Source organism: Oncorhynchus mykiss, chromosome 4 (genome assembly GCF_057628025.1).
Source record: "Oncorhynchus mykiss isolate SJ-2025 chromosome 4, ASM5762802v1, whole genome shotgun sequence".
Classification (NCBI taxonomy): domain Eukaryota; kingdom Metazoa; phylum Chordata; class Actinopteri; order Salmoniformes; family Salmonidae; genus Oncorhynchus; species Oncorhynchus mykiss.
In genome coordinates this window covers 93,873,465-93,893,544 of record NC_143025.1, presented here as the reverse complement: position 1 = coordinate 93,893,544, position 20,080 = coordinate 93,873,465, and the positions used below count along the sequence as shown (strand labels likewise).

At 45.3% G+C, this 20,080-nt stretch overlaps 1 protein-coding gene across 1 annotated transcript in view; it reads right to left on the bottom strand.

The window, feature by feature from the left end:
* nbas (NBAS subunit of NRZ tethering complex) overlaps positions 1 to 20,080 on the bottom strand; it is a 296,853-nt gene that overhangs the window by 51,282 nt on the left and 225,491 nt on the right. Inside the window, 4 exon segments of the mRNA XM_090233327.1 lie at positions 6,174 to 6,376; positions 9,138 to 9,220; positions 9,223 to 9,333; positions 9,336 to 9,351. Of these exon segments, the coding sequence (XP_090089453.1) occupies positions 6,174 to 6,376; positions 9,138 to 9,220; positions 9,223 to 9,333; positions 9,336 to 9,351 (413 nt within the window).

Sequence of the window (20,080 nt, the reverse complement as noted above, 5' to 3'; positions counted from 1 at the left end):
CACAGACAGACTGACAGGTTTCAGCACAGACAGACAGACATGGTTCAACACAGACAGACAGACAGACAGGGTTCAACACAGACAGACAGACAGACAGGGTTCAACACAGACAGACAGACAGAGTTCAACACAGACAGACAGGGTTCAACACAGACAGACAGGGTTCAACACAGACAGACAGGATTCAACACAGACAGACAGACAGGATTCAACACAGACAGACAGACAGGATTCAACACAGACAGACAGACAGGGTTCAACACAGACAGACAGACAGGATTCAACACAGACAGACAGACAGGATTCAACACAGACAGACAGACAGATAGGGTTCAACACAGAAAGACAGACAGGATTCAACAGACAGACAGACAGGGTTCAACACAGACAGACAGACAGGGTTCAACACAGACAGACAGGGTTCAACACAGACAGACAGGGTTAAACACAGACAGACAGGGTTCAACACAGAAAAACAGACAGGATTCAACACAGACAGACAGACAGGGTTCAACACAGACAGACAGGGTTCAACACAGACAGACAGGGTTCAACACAGACAGACAGACAGGATTCAACACAGACAGACAGACAGACAGGATTCTGCACAGACAGACTGACAGGTTTCAGCACAGACAGACAGACATGGTTCAACACAGACAGACAGACAGACAGGGTTCAACACAGACAGACAGACAGAGTTCAACACAGACAGACAGGGTTCAACACAGACAGACAGGGTTCAACACAGACAGACAGGATTCAACACAGACAGACAGACAGGATTCAACACAGACAGACAGACAGGATTCAACACAGACAGACAGACAGGATTCAACACAGACAGACAGACAGGGTTCAACACAGACAGACAGGATTCAACACAGACAGACAGGGTTCAACACAGACAGACAGACAGACATGATTCAACACAGACAGACAGGATTCAACACAGACAGACAGGATTCAACACAGACAGACAGGGTTCAACACAGACAGACAGACAGGATTCAATACAGACAGCTGTTAGTTCTGCTATCTGGCGTTCCCAGAGACAGGATTCAACACAGACAGACAGACAGGGTTCAACACAGACAGACAGACAGGATTCAACACAGACAGACAGACATGATTCAACACAGACAGCTGTTAGTTCTGCTATCTGGCATTCCCAGAGACAGGATTCAACACAGACAGACAGACAGGGTTCAACACAGACAGACAGACAGGATTCAACACAGACAGACAGACAGGATTCAACACAGACAGCTGTTAGTTCTGCTATCTGGCGTTCCCAGAGACAGGGTTCAACACAGACAGCTGTTAGTTCTGCTATCTGGCGTTCCCAGAGACAGGATTCAACACAGACAGCTGTTAGCTCTGCTATCTGGCGTTCCCAGAGACAGGATTCAACACAGACAGCTGTTAGTTCTGCTATCTGGCGTTCCCAGAGACAGGATTCAACACAGACAGCTGTTAGTTCTGCTATCTGGCGTTCCCAGAGAGCTCTCTTCCAGTATCATGTTATTTTCAGGGCCTGCAGTCCCAGCTTTGCTGCAGAGGAATCGTGTCACCAGAGGCGACACATTTTTTTTTTTACAAAGACATAAGAATAAAAAAATATTTCCCCTGACTCAACTCCACTAAGCTGCAAGGCACACACACACACACACACACTCGCACGCGCATGCGCACACGCACACGCACACGCACACACACACACACACACACACACACACACACACACACACACACACACACGTTTGCTACGTACAAAAAATTCAAAGATAACGCATCATTTCTACACAGCACAATCACCATTCAAATGATTTCTCTCACACACACACACACCTTGTATGACAGATACAAAGGATATCCATTAGTCAGAGACCCAGGTTTTCATTCTGTTACAGAAAAACAATACAGGCCTGCGTCACACAATGACAATATAGACTAGACTATATACACCAGGCTATCCTAAACACTCGACTATATACACCAGACTATCCTAAACACTCGACTATATACAACAGGCTATCCTAAACACTAGACTATATACACCAGACTATCCTAAACACTCGACTATATACACCAGGCTATCCTAAACACTAGACTATATACACCAGACTATCCTAAACACTCGACTATATACACCAGGCTATCCTAAACACTAGACTATATACACCAGACTATCCTAAACACTCGACTATATACACCAGGCTATCCTAAACACTAGACGATATACACCAGACTATCCTAAACACTAGACTATATACACCAGACTATATACACCAGACTATATACACCAGACTATATTCACCAGACTATCCTAAACACTCGACTATATACACCAGGCTATCCTAAAAACTAGACGATATACACCAGACTATCCTAAACACTAGACTATATACACCAGACTATATACACCAGACTATATACACTCGACTATATACACCAGACTATCCTAAACACTAGACGATATACACCAGACTATATACACTAGACTATATACACCAGACTATATACACTAGACTATATACACCAGACTATATACACTAGACTATATACACCAGACTATATACACCAGACTATATACACCAGACTATATACACCAGACTATATACACCAGACTATATACACCAGACTATATACACCAGACTATATTCACCAGACTATCCTAAACACTAGACGATATACACCAGACTATATACACTAGACTATATACACCAGACTATATACACTAGACTATATACACCAGACTATATACACTAGACTATATACACCAGACTATATACACCAGACTATATACACCAGACTATATACACTAGACTATATACACCAGACTATATACACTAGACTATATACACCAGACTATATACACTAGACTATATACACCAGACTATATACACCAGACTATATACACCAGACTATACACACTAGACTATACACACTAGACTATATACACTAGACTATCCTAAACACTAGACGATATACACCAGACTATATACACTAGACTATATACACCAGACTATATACACTAGACTATATACACTAGACTATATACACTAGACTATATACACTAGACTATATACACCAGACTATAAACACTAGACTATATACACTAGACTATATACACTAGACTATATACACTAGACTATATACACCAGACTATATACACTAGACTATATACACTAGACTATATACACCAGACTATAAACACTAGACTATATACACCAGACTATATACACCAGACTATATACACCAGACTATATACACCAGACTATACACACTAGACTATACACACTAGACTATATACACTAGACTATCCTAAACACTAGACGATATACACCAGACTATATACACTAGACTATATACACCAGACTATATACACTAGACTATATACACCAGACTATATACACTAGACTATATACACCAGACTATATACACTAGACGATATACACTAGACTATATACACTAGACTATATACACTAGACGATATACACTAGACGATATACACTAGACGATATACACTAGACGATATACACCAGACTATATACACTAGACTATATACACTAGACTATATACACTAGACGATATACACCAGACTATATACACCAGACTATATACACTAGACGATATACACCAGACTATATACACTCGACTATATACACCAAACTATATACACCAGACTATCCTAAACACTAGACGATATACACCAGACTATATACACCAGACTATATTCACTAGACTATATACACTAGACTATATACACTAGACGATATACACTAGACGATATACACTAGACGATATACACCAGACTATATACACTAGACTATATACACTAGACTATATACACTAGACGATATACACCAGACGATATACACCAGACTATATACACTAAACTATATACACTAGACGATATACACCAGACTATCCTAAACACTAGACTATATACACCAGACTATATACACCAGACTATCCTAAACACTAGACGATATACACCAGACTATATACACTAGACTATATACACCAGACTATCCTAAACACTAGACTATATACACCAGACTATATACACCAGACTATCCTAAACACTAGACGATATACACCAGACTATATACACTAAACTATATACACCAGACTATATTCACCAGACTATCCTAAACACTAGACGATATACACCAGACTATATACACTAGACTATATACACCAGACTATATACACTAGACTATATACACCAGACTATATACACTAGACTATAAACACTAGACTATATACACCAGACTATATACACCAGACTATATACACTAGATTATATACACTAGACTATATACACCAGACTATATACACTAGACTATATACACCAGACTATACACACTAGACTATCCTAAACACTAGACGATATACACCAGACTATATACACTAGACTATATACACCAGACTATATACACTAGACTATATACACCAGACTATATACACTAGACTATATACACTAGACTATAAACACTAGACTATATACACTAGACTATATACACTAGACTATAAACACGACTATATACACCAGACTATATACACCAGACTATATACACTAGACTATATACACTAGACTATATACACTAGACGATATACACCAGACTATATACACCAGACTATATACACCAGACTATATACACTAGACGATATACACCAGACTATATACACTCGACTATATACACCAAACTATATACACCAGACTATCCTAAACACTAGACGATATACACCAGACTATATACACCAGACTATATTCACTAGACTATATACACTAGACTATATACACTAGACGATATACACTAGACGATATACACTAGACGATATACACTAGACGATATACACTAGACGATATACACCAGACTATATACACCAGACTATATACACTAGACTATATACACTAGACGATATACACCAGACGATATACACCAGACTATATACACTAGACTATATACACTAGACTATATACACTAGACGATATACACCAGACTATCCTATACACCAGACTATCCTAAACACTAGACTATATACACCAGACTATATACACCAGACTATATACACAAGACTATATACACTAGACAATATACACCAGACTATCCTATACACCAGACTATCCTAAACACTAGACTATATACACCAGACTATATACACCAGACTATCCTAAACACTAGACTATACACACCAGACTAAATACACCAGACTATATACACTCAACTATCCTAAACACTAGACTATATACACCAGACTATCCTAAACACTAGACTATATACACCAGACTATCCTAAACACCAGACTATATACACTAGACGATATACACTAGACGATATACACTAGACGATATACACTAGACGATATACACTAGACGATATACACCAGACTATATACACCAGACTATATACACTAGACAATATACACTAGACTATATACACTAGACTATATACACTAGACTATATACACTAGACTATATACACCAGACTATCCTAAACACTAGACAATATACACCAGACGATATACACCAGACTATATACACTAGACTATATACACTAGACTATATACACTAGACAATATACACCAGACTATCCTAATCACTAGACTATCCTAATCACTAGACTATATACACCAGACTATATACACCAGACTATATACACCAGACTATATACACTAGACTATATACACCAGACTATATACACCAGACTATATACACCAGACTATATACACTAGACTATATACACCAGACTATATACACTCAACTATCCTAAACACTAGACTATATACACCAGGCTATCCTAAACACTAGACTATATACACCAGACTATCCTAAACACTAGACTATATACACCAGACTATCCTAAACACCATATACACCAGGCTATCCTATACACTAGACCATATACAGAGAGGAAGAAAGAGGGAGAGAGAAAGAAAGAGGGAGAGAGAAAGAAAGAGAGAGAGAAGTAGAGAGAGAGAAGTAGAGAGAGAGAGAAGTAGAGAGAGAGAGGTAGAGAGAGAGAGAAGTAGAGAGAGAGAGAAGTAGAGAGAGAGAGAGAGAGAGAGAAGTAGAGAGTGAGAGAGAGAGAGAGAGAGAGAGAGAAGTAGAGAGAGAGAAGTAGAGAGAGAGAGACAGATGAGGTAAAAGGAGGAGTTTATACCTGAGGGCAGAGACTACATTCTCCACAGCCACCTGCAGAACGGTTTTGATTGACAGGTCCAGGTTGCCCACAGCGATGCCCAGCAGCTCTCCGATTTGCTCCAGTGGCTGTCCGTCTGTCGCCATGGTGACAGCCAGGGCCTGGACTTTGGACCGTTCAGAACGGGAGAGATCATAGGTACGACTGTAGTTCTGCAACCGTTCCTGAGAGAGAGAGAGAGATCATAGGTATGACTGTAGCTCTGCAACCGTTCCTGAGAGAGAGAGAGAGAGAGAGTAGGGAAGAGTAGGGGAGAGAGAGAGTAGGGGAGAGAGAGAGAGTAGGGGAGGAGAGAGAGAGAGTAGGGGAGAGAGAGAGAGTAGGGGAGAGAGAGTAGGGGGAGAGAGAGAGTAGGGAAGAGAGAGAGAGCAGGGGAGAGAGAGTAGGGGAGAGAGAGAGTAGGGGAGAGAGAGTAGGGAGAGAGAGAGAGAGTAGGGGAGAGAGAGAGAGAGTAGGGGAGAGAGAGAGAGTAGGGGAGAGAGAGAGAGAGTAGGGGAGAGAGAGTAGGGGAGAGAGAGTAGGGGAGAGAGAGTAGGGGAGAGAGAGAGAGTAGGGGAGAGAGAGAGAGAGTAGGGAGAGAGAGAGAGTAGGGGAGAGAGAGAGAGAGGGAGAGAGAGAGAGTAGGGGAGAGAGACGGAGGGTGGGGGAGGGAGGGTGGGGAGAGAGAGAGTAGGGGAGAGGAGTGGGGGGAGGGAGTGAGAAGGAGGGTGGGGGAAGGAGAGTAGGGGAGAGAGAGAGGTAGGGGAGGGAGTGGGGAGAGGAGAGTAGGGGAGAGAGAGAGTGGGGAGAGGGAGGGGAGAGAGAGAGAGCGATGATGGGTGCGACTGTGACTGCAACCGTTCCTGAGAGAGAGAGAGAGAGAGAGAGAGTGGGGAGAGAGAGAAGTAGGGAGAGAGATAGAGAGAGTGAGGGAGAAGGATGAGGGAGGGAGGATGGGGAGAGAGAGGAGTGGGGGAGAGAGAGGGTGGGGGAGGAGGAGTAGGGGGGAGGAGGCTGGGGGAGAGAGAGAAGTGGGAGAGAGAGAGAGTAGGGGAGGAGGGTGGGGGAGGGAGGCGTAGCGGAGAGGGGGACGGGGAGAGAGAGAGTAGGGAGGAGGATGAGGGGAGAGAGAGAGTGGGGAGAGAGACGGAGGGTGGGGAGAGAGAGAGAGGTGGGGAGAGAGAGAGAGTAGGGAGGGAGAGAGAGAGAGTAGGGAGGAGGATGAGGGAGAGAGTGGGGAGGGAGGGTGGGGGAGGGAGTAGGGGAGGGGGAGCGTGGGGAGAGAGGGGGGTGGGGAGGGGTGAGGGGAGAGGAGTGGGGAGAGAGGGAGTAGGGGAGGGGGTTGGGGGAGGGAGGGTGGGGGGAGGGAGGGTGGGGGAGGGAGTAGGGGGGAGGAGGGTAGGGGAGAGAGGAGGGTGGGGGAGGGGGTTAGGGGAGAGAGAGAGAGAGCGTAGCGGAGAGAGAGAGTGAGGGGAGAGAGAGGAGTAGGGGAGAGAGAGAGAGTGGGAGGGAGCGAGAGAGAGGTAGGGGAGAGAGAGAGAGAGAGTGGGGAGAGAGAGGGTGGGGGAGAGAGGGAGTGGGAGAGAGGGTGGGGGGAGGGGTGGGGGGAGAGGGAGGGAGTGGGGAGGAGGAGTGGGGAGAGAGAGAGAGCGTGGAGAGAGAGTAGGGGAGGAGGAGTAGGAGAGGGGTGGGGAGAGAGAGAGAGTGGGAGGGAGCGAGAGAGAGTGGGGGAGAGAGAGAGAGTGGGGAGAGGAGGAGTAGGGGAGAGAGAGAGGAGTGGGGAGAAGGAGTGGGGGAGAGAGAGAGAGAGAGCGTAGGGGAGGAGAGAGAGAGTGGGGGAGAGAGAGAGAGAGAGTGGGGAGAGAGAGAGAGAGTAGGGAAGAGAGAGAGAGAGAGAGTAGGGAAGAGAGAGAGAGAGAGTAGGGGAGAGAGAGAGAGAGAGAGAGAGAGACAGTGGAAGAGAGAGAGAGAGAGACAGTGGAAGAGAGAGAGAGAGAGAGAGAGAGAGAGAGAGACAGTATGGAAGAGAGAGAGAGAGAGAGAGAGAGAGAGTATGGAAGAGAGAGAGAGAGAGAGTAGGGGAGAGAGAGAGAGAGAGAGAGAGAGAGAGAGAGACAGTATGGAAGAGAGAGAGAGAGAGAGAGAGAGACAGTATGGAAGAGAGAGAGAGAGAGAGAGAGAGTATGGAAGAGAGAGAGAGAGAGTAGGGAGAGAGAGAGAGAGAGTATGGAAGAGAGAGAGAGAGAGAGAGAGAGAGAGAGAGAGAGAGACAGTGGAAGAGAGAGAGAGAGAGAGAGAGAGACAGTATGGAAGAGAGAGAGAGAGAGAGAGAGAGAGAGAGTATGGAAGAGAGAGAGAGAGAGAGTAGGGGAGAGAGAGAGAGAGAGACAGTATGGAAGAGAGAGAGAGAGAGAGAGAGAGAGAGAGAGAGAGAGACAGTATGGAAGAGAGAGAGAGAGAGAGAGAGAGAGTGGAAGAGAGAGAGAGAGAGAGAGAGAGAGAGAGTATGGAAGACAGAGAGAGAGGAGAGAGAGAGAGAGAGAGAGTATGGAAGAGAGAGAGAGAGAGAGAGAGAGAGAGAGAGAGAGAGAGAGAGACAGAGAGATGTGCCTGTTTCTGTGTGTTCATTCCAGTGTGTAGAGTTGACAGCTTCAGTGCCATAAGGCTCTCATTTTAAACATCAACATGAAACAGCTTTAATACCACTGGTCCCTGCACAGCTCAACACAAACTGTCAGCTGACAGACAGACATAATCATATACATGATGTAGTTTTAGTGCACCAGGGTGAGGGAGAGTTGTGTGAGCTTCCCAGAGTAATACCTAGGCTTTAGCTCAAATGGATAACTTACGTTGACTCGGGGTTTGACAACTGATCAGTTCTATTTATCATTACAGAAGCACCTGGATGACTCAGTCATGAGTCACAGGAAGGGGAGGAGTTACCTGGTTGCTATCTTTGAGTGACAGGATGAAGGAGTGGCCTAGCGTGTCCAGGTGAGCCAAGGACTGCTGCAGGTGGAAGAGGTGTGGTCAAAGCTGGAGGTGTCGCTTCTGTCTGACTCCACCTCGTCTACGCCCCTTTTTCTACTCTTCTCTCTGAGCTGCCGCAGAGCCTTCATCCCCCTCTTCATCACCTCCACCGCACACTCACACTGAGCTAGGACAGGAGAGAGAGGGGTTAACACACTGAGCTAGGACAGAAGAGAGCGAGAGAGAGGGTTAACACACTGAGCTAGGACAGGAGAGAGAGATGGGTTAACACACTGAGCTAGGACAGGAGAGAGAGAGAGGGTTAACACACTGAGCTAGGACAGGAGAGAGAGAGAGGGGTTAACACACTGAGCTAGGACAGGAGAGGAGAGAGGGGTTAACACACTGAGCTAGGACAGGAGAGAGAGAGGTTAACACACTGAGCTAGGACAGGAGAGAGAGAGAGGGGTTAACACACTGAGCTAGGACAGGAGAGAGAGAGGGGTTAACACACTGAGCTAGGACAGGAGAGAGAGAGAGGGGTTAACACACTGAGCTAGGACAGGAGAGAGAGAGGGGTTAACACACTGAGCTAGGACAGGAGAGAGAGAGAGGGGTTAACACACTGAGCTAGGACAGGAGAGAGAGAGAGAGGGGTTAACACACTGAGCTAGGACAGGAGAGAGAGAGAGAGGGGTTAACACACTGAGCTAGGACAGAGAGAGAGAGGGTTAACACACTGAGCTAGGACAGGAGAGAGAGAGGGTTAACACACTGAGCTAGGACAGGAGAGAGAGAGGGGTTAACACACTGAGCTAGGACAGGAGAGAGAGAGAGGGGTTAACACACTGAGCTAGGACAGGAGAGAGAGAGAGGGGTTAACACACTGAGCTAGGACAGGAGAGAGAGAGAGAGGGGTTAACACACTGAGCTAGGACAGGAGAGAAAGGGGTTAACACACTGAGCTAGGACAGGAGAGAGAGAGAGAGAGAGGGGTTAACACACTGAGCTAGGACAGGAGAGAGAGAGGGGTTAACACACTGAGCTAGGACAGGAGAGAGAGAGAGAGAGAGAGGGGTTAACACACTGAGCTAGGACAGGAGAGAGAGAGAGAGGGGTTAACACACTAAGCTAGGACAGGAGAGAGAGAGAGAGAGAGGGGTTAACACACTGAGCTAGGACAGGAGAGAGAGAGAGAGGGGTTAACACACTGAGCTAGGACAGGAGAGAGAGAGGGTTAACACACTGAGCTAGGACAGGAGAGAGAGAGGGGTTAACACACTGAGCTAGGACAGGAGAGAGAGAGAGGGGTTAACACACTGAGCTAGGACAGGAGAGAAGGGGTTAACACACTGAGCTAGGACAGGAGAGAGAGAGAGAGAGAGGGGTTAACACACTGAGCTAGGACAGGAGAGAAAGGGGTTAACACACTGAGCTAGGACAGGAGAGAGAGAGAGAGAGAGAGGGGTTAACACACTGAGCTAGGACAGGAGAGAGCGGGGTTAACACACTGAGCTAGGACAGGAGAGAGAGAGAGAGAGAGAGGGGTTAACACACTGAGCTAGGACAGGAGAGAGCGGGGTTAACACACTGAGCTAGGACAGGAGAGAGAGAGAGAGAGAGAGGGGTTAACACACTGAGCTAGGACAGGAGAGAGAGAGAGAGAGGGGTTAACACACTAAGCTAGGACAGGAGAGAGAGAGAGAGAGAGAGGGGTTAACACACTGAGCTAGGACAGGAGAGAGAGAGAAGGGTTAACACACTGAGCTAGGACAGGAGAGAGAGAGGTTAACACACTGAGCTAGGACAGGAGAGAGAGAGGGGTTAACACACTGAGCTAGGACAGGAGAGAGAGAGAGGGGTTAACACACTGAGCTAGGACAGGAGAGAAAGGGGTTAACACACTGAGCTAGGACAGGAGAGAGAGAGAGAGAGAGGGGTTAACACACTGAGCTAGGACAGGAGAGAAAGGGGTTAACACACTGAGCTAGGACAGGAGAGAGAGAGAGAGAGAGAGGGGTTAACACACTGAGCTAGGACAGGAGAGAGCGGGGTTAACACACTGAGCTAGGACAGGAGAGAGAGAGAGAGAGAGAGGGGTTAACACACTGAGCTAGGACAGGAGAGAGAGAGAGAGAGGGGTTAACACACTAAGCTAGGACAGGAGAGAGAGAGAGAGAGAGAGGGGTTAACACACTGAGCTAGGACAGGAGAGAGAGAGAAGGGTTAACACACTGAGCTAGGACAGGAGAGAGAGAGGTTAACACACTGAGCTAGGACAGGAGAGAGAGAGGGGTTAACACACTGAGCTAGGACAGGAGAGAGAGAGAGGGGTTAACACACTGAGCTAGGACAGGAGAGAAAGGGGTTAACACACTGAGCTAGGACAGGAGAGAGAGAGAGAGAGAGAGGGGTTAACACACTGAGCTAGGACAGGAGAGAAAGGGGTTAACACACTGAGCTAGGACAGGAGAGAGAGAGAGAGAGAGAGGGGTTAACACACTGAGCTAGGACAGGAGAGAGCGGGGTTAACACACTGAGCTAGGACAGGAGAGAGAGAGAGAGAGAGAGAGAGGGGTTAACACACTGAGCTAGGACAGGAGAGAGAGAGAGAGAGAGGGGTTAACACACTGAGCTAGGACAGGAGAGAGAGAGAGAGGGGTTAACACACTGAGCTAGGACAGGAGAGAGAGAGAGAGAGAGAGGGGTTAACACACTCTCCTGTCTCTATTAACTTGAAACTTTTGTAAGTGTAATGTTTACTGTTCAGAGAGAGTGAAAGAAAGAAAGAGAGATAGAGAGATAAAGAGACAGTGGATAGTCATTAATCAATGGCGTGTCAGGGGACGATTGATAACGATGGGGGACATGCCAGGGGCTTTAGAAGAGGGGGGACATGCCAGGGGCTTTAGAAGAGGAGGGACAGGGGGGACATGCCAGGGGCTTTAGAAGAGGGGGGACATGCCAGGGGCTTTAGAAGAGGAGGGACATGCCAGGGGCTTTAGAAGAGGGGGGACATGCCAGGGGCTTTAGAAGAGGAGGGACATGCCAGGGGCTTTAGAAGAGGAGGGACAGGGGGGACATGCCAGGGGCTTTAGAAGAGGAGGGACAGGAGGGACATGTCAGGGGCTTTAGAAGAGGAGGGACATGCCAGGGGCTTTAGAAGAGGGGGGACAGGGGGGACATGCCAGGGGCTTTAGAAGAGGAGGGACAGGAGGGACATGTCAGGGGCTTTAGAAGAGGAAGGACATGCCAGGGGCTTTGGAAGAGGGGGGACATGCCAGGGGCTTTAGAAGAGGAGGGACATGCCAGGGGCTTTAAAAGAGGAGGGACATGCCAGGGGCTTTTGAAGAGGGGGGACAGGGGGGACATGCCAGGGGCTTTAGAAGAGGGGGGACAGGGGGGACATGCCAGGGGCTTTAGAAGAGGGGGGACATGGTGGACATGCCAGGGGCTTTAGAAGAGGAGGGACATGCCAGGGGCTTTAGAAGAGGAGGGACATGCCAGGGGCTTTAAAAGAGGAGGGACATGCCAGGGGCTTTTGAAGAGGGGGGACAGGGGGACATGCCAGGGGCTTTAGAAGAGGGGGGACAGGGGGGACATGCCAGGGGCTTTAGAAGAGGGGGGACAGGGGGGACATGCCAGGGGCTTTAGAAGAGGATGCAGGGTGAAGAGCGAGGAGGAGAGGACGCTTCCATTGAAAGGCCTCAGTGATCAATTACCACCCAGGAAAATTACAATCCTCCCCATCTCCATACTAAAGAACAAAACCTGGGGAGGAAGTGGTTAGCCCCGACCTCCCGCCTCTCACATGGCCTCCTGGGGGATGGATCGAACCATAGAGGGGGGGTGAAAGGTTAGTATTTAGATCAAGGAGACAGACAGCTGTTCCCACTGGTATATGGATGAGGGAGAGGAATGGAAAGGGAGGAGAGAGGATGGAAAGGGAGGAGAGAGAAGAGTATCGGAGGTAAAGAGGGAGGGTGTTGATTAAAGCTAATGTCTATTTTAAAAGCTCAGTGGGTGAGAGGTGCCTGCTGGGAGATGGAGTTTAACGGCTCTGAAGTCAAAGGAGGATCAATAAACTCACCTGGAGAGAAGAGAGAGGCAGAGGAGAAAGAGCAAGCAGGGGAGAGAGGGGGTTGTATTTGTATATATTATGGATCCCCATTAGTTCCTGTCAAGGCAGCAGCTACTCTTCCTGGGGTTTATTATGGATCGCCATTAGTTCCTGCCAAGGCAGCAGCTAGTCTTCCTGGGGTTTATTATGGATCCCCATTAGTTCCTGCCAAGGCAGCAGCTACTCTTCCTGGGGTTTATTATGGATCCCCATTAGTTCCTGCCAAGGCAGCAGCTACTCTTCCTGGGGTTTATTATGGATCCCCATTAGTTCCTGTCAAGGCAGCAGCTACTCTTCCTGGGGTTTATTATGGATCCCCATTAGTTCCTGCCAAGGCAGCAGCTACTCTTCCTGGGGTTTATTATGGATCCCCATTAGTTCCTGCCAAGGCAGCAGCTACTCTTCCTGGGGTTTATTATGGATCCCCATTAGTTCCTGTCAAGGCAGCAGCTACTCTTCCTGGGGTTTATTATGGATCCCCATTAGTTCCTGCCAAGGCAGCAGCTACTCTTCCTGGGGTTTATTATGGATCCCCATTAGTTCCTGCCAAGGCAGCAGCTACTCTTCCTGGGGTTTATTATGGATCCCCATTAGTTCCTGTCAAGGCAGCAGCTACTCTTCCTGGGGTTTATTATGGATCCCCATTAGTTCCTGCCAAGGCAGTAGCTACTCTTCCTGGGGTTTATTATGGATCCCCATTAGTTCCTGCCAAGGCAGCAGCTACTCTTCCTGGGGTTTATTATGGATCCCCATTAGTTCCTGTCAAGGCAGCAGCTACTCTTCCTGGGGTTTATTATGGATCCCCATTAGTTCCTGTCAAGGCAGCAGCTACTCTTCCTGGGGTTTATTATGGATCCCCATTAGTTCCTGCCAAGGCAGCAGATACTCTTCCTGGGGTGTATTATGGATCCCCATTAGTTCATGCCAAGGCAGCAGCTACTCTTCCTGGGGTTTATTATGGATCCTCATTAGTTCCTGCCAAGGCAGCAGTTACTCTTCCTGGGGTTTATTATGGATCCCATTAGTTCCTGCCAAGGCAGCAGTTACTCTTCCTGGGGTTTATTATGGATCCCATTAGTTCCTGCCAAGGCAGCAGCTACTCTTCCTGGGGTTTATTATGGATCCCCATTAGTTCCTGCCAAGGCAGTAGCTACTCTTCCTGGGGTTTATTATGGATCCCCATTAGTTCCTGCCAAGGCAGCAGCTACTCTTCCTGGGGTTTATTGTGGATCCCCATTAGTTCCTGCCAAGGCAGCAGCTACTCTTCCTGGGGTTTATTATGGATCCCCATTAGTTCCTGTCAAGGCAGCAGCTACTCTTCCTGGGGTTTATTATGGATCCCCATTAGTTCATGTCAAGGCAGCAGCTACTATTCCTGGAGTTTATTATGGATCCCCATTAGTTCCTGTCAAGGCAGCAGCTAGTCTTCCTGGGGTTTATTATGGATCCCCATTAGTTCCTGCCAAGGCAGCAGCTACTCTTCCTGGGGTTTATTATGGATCCCCATTAGTTCATGTCAAGGCAGCAGCTACTCTTCCTGGGGTTTATTATGGATCCCCATTAGTTCCTGTCAAGGCAGCAGCTACTCTTCCTGGAGTTTATTATGGATCCCCATTAGTTCATGTCAAGGCAGCAGCTACTCTTCCTGGAGTTTATTATGGATCCCCATTAGTTCCTGTCAAGGCAGCAGCTACTATTCCTGGAGTTTATTATGGATCCCCATTAGTTCCTGTCAAGGCAGCAGCTACTATTCCTGGGGTTTATTATGGATCCCCATTAGTTCCTGTCAAGGCAGCAGCTACTATTCCTGGAGTTTATTATGGATCCCCATTAGTTCCTGTCAAGGCAGCAGCTACTCTTCCTGGGGTTTATTATGGATCCCCATTAGTTCCTGCCAAGGCAGCAGCTACTCTTCCTGGGGTTTATTATGGATCCCATTAGTTCCTGTCAAGGCAGCAGCTACTCTTCCTGGGGTTTATTATGGATCCCCATTAGTTCCTGTCAAGGCAGCAGCTACTCTTCCTGGGGTTTATTATGGATCCCCATTAGTTCCTGCCAAGGCAGCAGCTACTCTTCCTGTGGTTTATTATGGATCCCCATTAGTTCCTGCCAAGGCAGCAGTTACTCTTCCTGGGGTTTATTATGGATCCCATTAGTTCCTGCCAAGGCAGCAGCTACTCTTCCTGGGGTTTATTATGGATCCCATTAGTTCCTGTCAAGCCAGCAGCTACTCTTCCTGGGGTTTATTATGGATCCCATTAGTTCCTGTCAAGCCAGCAGCTACTCTTCCTGGGGTTTATTATGGATCCCCAGCAGCAGCTACTCTTCCTGGGGTTTATTATGGGTCCCCATTAGTTCCTGTCAAGGCAGCAGCTACTCTTCCTGGGGTTTATTATGGATCCCCATTAGTTCCTGTCAAGGCAGCAGCTACTCTTCCTGGGGTTTATTATGGATCCCCATTAGTTCCTGTCAAGGCAGCAGCTACTCTTCCTGGGGTTTATTATGGATCCCCATTAGTTCCTGCCAAGGCAGCAGCTACTCTTCCTGGGGTTTATTATGGATCCCCATTAGTTCCTGTCAAGGCAGCAGCTCCTCTTCCTGGAGTTTATTATGGATCCCCATTAGTTCCTGTCAAGGCAGCAGCTACTCTTCCTGGGGTTTATTATGGATCCCCATTAGTTCCTGTCAAGGCAGCAGCTACTCTTCCTTGGGTTTATTATGGATCCCCATTAGTTCCTGCCAAGGCAGCAGCTACTCTTCCTGGGGTTTATTACTGATCCCCATTAGTTTCTGTTCTGATGGAGAGGAGAATGGGACAAGATGAGAGGAGAGAGGGGGTTGGAGAGGAGAATGGGACAAGATGAGAGGAGAAAGGGGGTTGGAGAGGAGAACCGGACAAGATGAGGGGAGAGAGGGGGTTGGAGAGGAGAACGGGACAAGATGAGGGGAGAGAGGGGGTTGGAGAGGAGAACGGGACAAGATGAGGGGAGAGAGGGGGTTGGAGAGGCGAACGGGACAAGATGAGGGGAGAGAGGGGGTTGCCATTGCGGTTGCCAGATCTTTCTGTATCATTTTAAATATGCAGACATTTATTTGTAAACAACATCAGAGTGGAGTGTAGCTGACTGGCTGGTACATCCTGTACATCCCAAATCCCTATATAGGGCACTACTTTAGACCAGGGCTCTATGACACCCTATTCCCTATATAGGGCACTACTTTAGATCAGGGCTCTACGGCATCCTATTCCCTATATAGGGCACTACTTTAGACCAGGGCTCTATGACACCCTATTCCCTATGCAGGGCACTACTTTAGACCAGGGCTCTATGACACCCTATTCCCTATGCAGGGCACTACTTTAGACCAGGGCTCTATGACACCCTATTCCCTATGCAGGGCACTACTTTAGACCAGGGCTCTATGACACCCTATTCCCTATGCAGGGCACTACTTTAGACCAGGGCTCTATGACACCCTATTCCCTATGCAGGGCACTACTTTAGACCAGGGCTCTATGACACCCTATTCCCTATGCAGGGCACTACTTTAGACCAGGGCTCTATGACACCCTATTCCCTATTTAACATTTGGCAGGAATAAATCTCTACACCAACTCATTTTCAATAGTGTCCAAATATAACTAAACAAACATTACTTAGTAACAACAAAACTACTGCTACAACTACTGCTACAACTACTGCTACAACTACTGCTACACCTACTAATACAACTACTGCTACAACTACTGCTACAACTACTGCTACAACTACTAATATAACTACTGCTACAACTACTAATACAACTACTGCTACAACTACTGCTACAACTACTAATATAACTACTGCTACAACTACTAATACAACTACTGCTACAACTACTGCTACAACTACTAATACAACTACTGCTACAACTACTGCTACAACTACTGACAAAACTACTGCTACAACTACTGCTACAACTACTGCTACAACTACTGACAAAACTACTGCTACAACTACTGCTACAACTACTGCTACAACTACTGCTACAACTACTGACAAAACTACTGCTACAACTACTGCTACAACTACTGCTACAACTACTGACAAAACTACTGCTACAACTACTGACAAAACTACTGACAAAACTACTGACAAAACTACTGCTACAACTACTGCTACAACTACTGCTACAACTACTGACAAAACTACTGCTACAACTACTGACAAAACTACTGACAAAACTACTGCTACAACTACTGCTACAACTACTGACAAAACTACTGCTACAACTACTGACAAAACTACTGCTACAACTACTGCTACAACTACTGACAAAACTACTGACAAAACTACTGCTACAACTACTGACAAAACTACTGCTACAACTACTGCTACAACTACTGACAAAACTACTGACAAAACTACTGCTACAACTACTGACAAAACTACTGCTACAACTACTGCTACAACTACTGACAAAACTACTGACAAAACTACTGCTACAACTACTGACAAAACTACTGCTACAAATACTGACAAAACTACTGACAAAACTACTGCTACAACTACTGCTACAACTACTGACAAAACTACTGACAAAACTACTGCTACAACTACTGACAAAACTACTGCTACAACTACTAATACAACTACTGCTACAACTACTGACGAAACTACTGCTACAACTACTGCTACAACTACTGCCAAAACTACTGACAAAACTACTGCTACAACTACTAATACAACTACTGCTACAACTACTAATACAACTACTAATACAACTACTGCTACAACTACTGACGAAACTACTGCTACAACTACTGCCAAAACTACTGACAAAACTACTGCTACAACTACTAATACAACTACTGCTACACCTACTAATACAACTACTAATACAACTACTAATACAACTACTGCTACAACTACTGCTACAACAACTGCTACAACTACTAATACTACTGATAAAACTACTGCTACAACTACTAATACAACTACTGCTACAACTACTGACAAAACTACTGCTACAACTACTGCTACAACTACTGACAAAACTACTGACAAAACTACTGCTACAACTACTGACAAAACTACTGCTACAACTACTGCTACAACTACTGCTACAACTACTGCTACAACTACTGCTACAACTACTGCTACAACTACTGCTACAACTACTGCTACAACTACTGCTACAACTACTGACGAAACTACTGCTACAACTACTGCCAAAACTACTGACAAAACTACTGCTACAACTACTAATACAACTACTGCTACACCTACTAATACAACTACTGCTACAACTACTGCTACAACTACTGCTACAACTACTGCTACAACTACTGCTACAACTACTGCTACAACTACTAATACAACTACTGCTACAACTACTGCTACAACAACTGCTACAACTACTAATACTACTGATAAAACTACTGCTACAACTACTAATACAACTACTGCTACAACTACTAATACAACTACTAATACAACTACTGCTACAACTACTGACGAAACTACTGCTACAACTACTGACAAAACTACTGACAAAACTACTGACAAAACTACTGCTACAACTACTGACAAAACTGACAAAACTACTGCTACAACTACTAATACAACTACTGCTACAACTACTAATACAACTACTGCTATAACTACTGATACAACTACTAATACTACAACTACTAATACAACTACTGCTACAACTACTGCTACAACAACTGCTACAACTACTAATAATACTGATAAAACTACTGCTACAACTACTAATACAACTACTGCTACAACTACTGCTACAACTACTAATAATACTGACAAAACTACTGCTACAACTACTAATACAACTACTGCTATAACTACTGATACAACTACTAATACTACTGCTACAACTACTAATACAACTACTGCTACAACTACTGCTACAACAACTGCTACAACTACTAATAATACTGATAAAACTACTGCTACAACTACAACTACTGCTACAACAACTGCTACAACTACTAATACTACTGATAAAACTACTGCTACAACTACTAATACAACTACTGCTACAACTACTAATACAACTACTGCTACAACTACTGCTACAACAACTGCTACAACTACTAATACTACTGATAAAACTACTGCTACAACTACTAATAAAACTACTGCTACAACTACTGCTACAACTACTAATACAACTACTAATACAACTATTGCTACACCTACAAATACTACTGATAAAACAACTGCTTCAACTGATACAACTACTAATACAACTGATAAAACTACTAATACAACTAAGAAAACTACTAATACAACTAAGAAAACTACTAATACAACTAAGAAAACTACTAATACAACTAATAAAACTACTGCTACTACTAATACAACTAATAAAACTACTAATACAACTAATACAACTACTAATACAACTAATACAACTAAGAAAACTACTAATGCAACTAATAAAACTACTAATACAACTAATAAAACTACTAATACAACTAATAAAACTACTAATACAACTAATAAAACTACTAATACAACTAATAAAACTACTAATACAACTACTGCTACTACTGATAAAACTACTGCTACAACTGATAAAACTACTGCTACTACTACTACAACTAATAAAACTACTAATACAAATTATAAAACTACTGCTACAACTAATAAAACTACTAATACAACTACTAATACAACTAATGAAACTACTGCTACAACTACTAATACAACTACTGCTACAACTACTGCTACAACAACTAATACAACTACTAATACTACTGCTACAACTACTAAAACTACTGCTACAACTA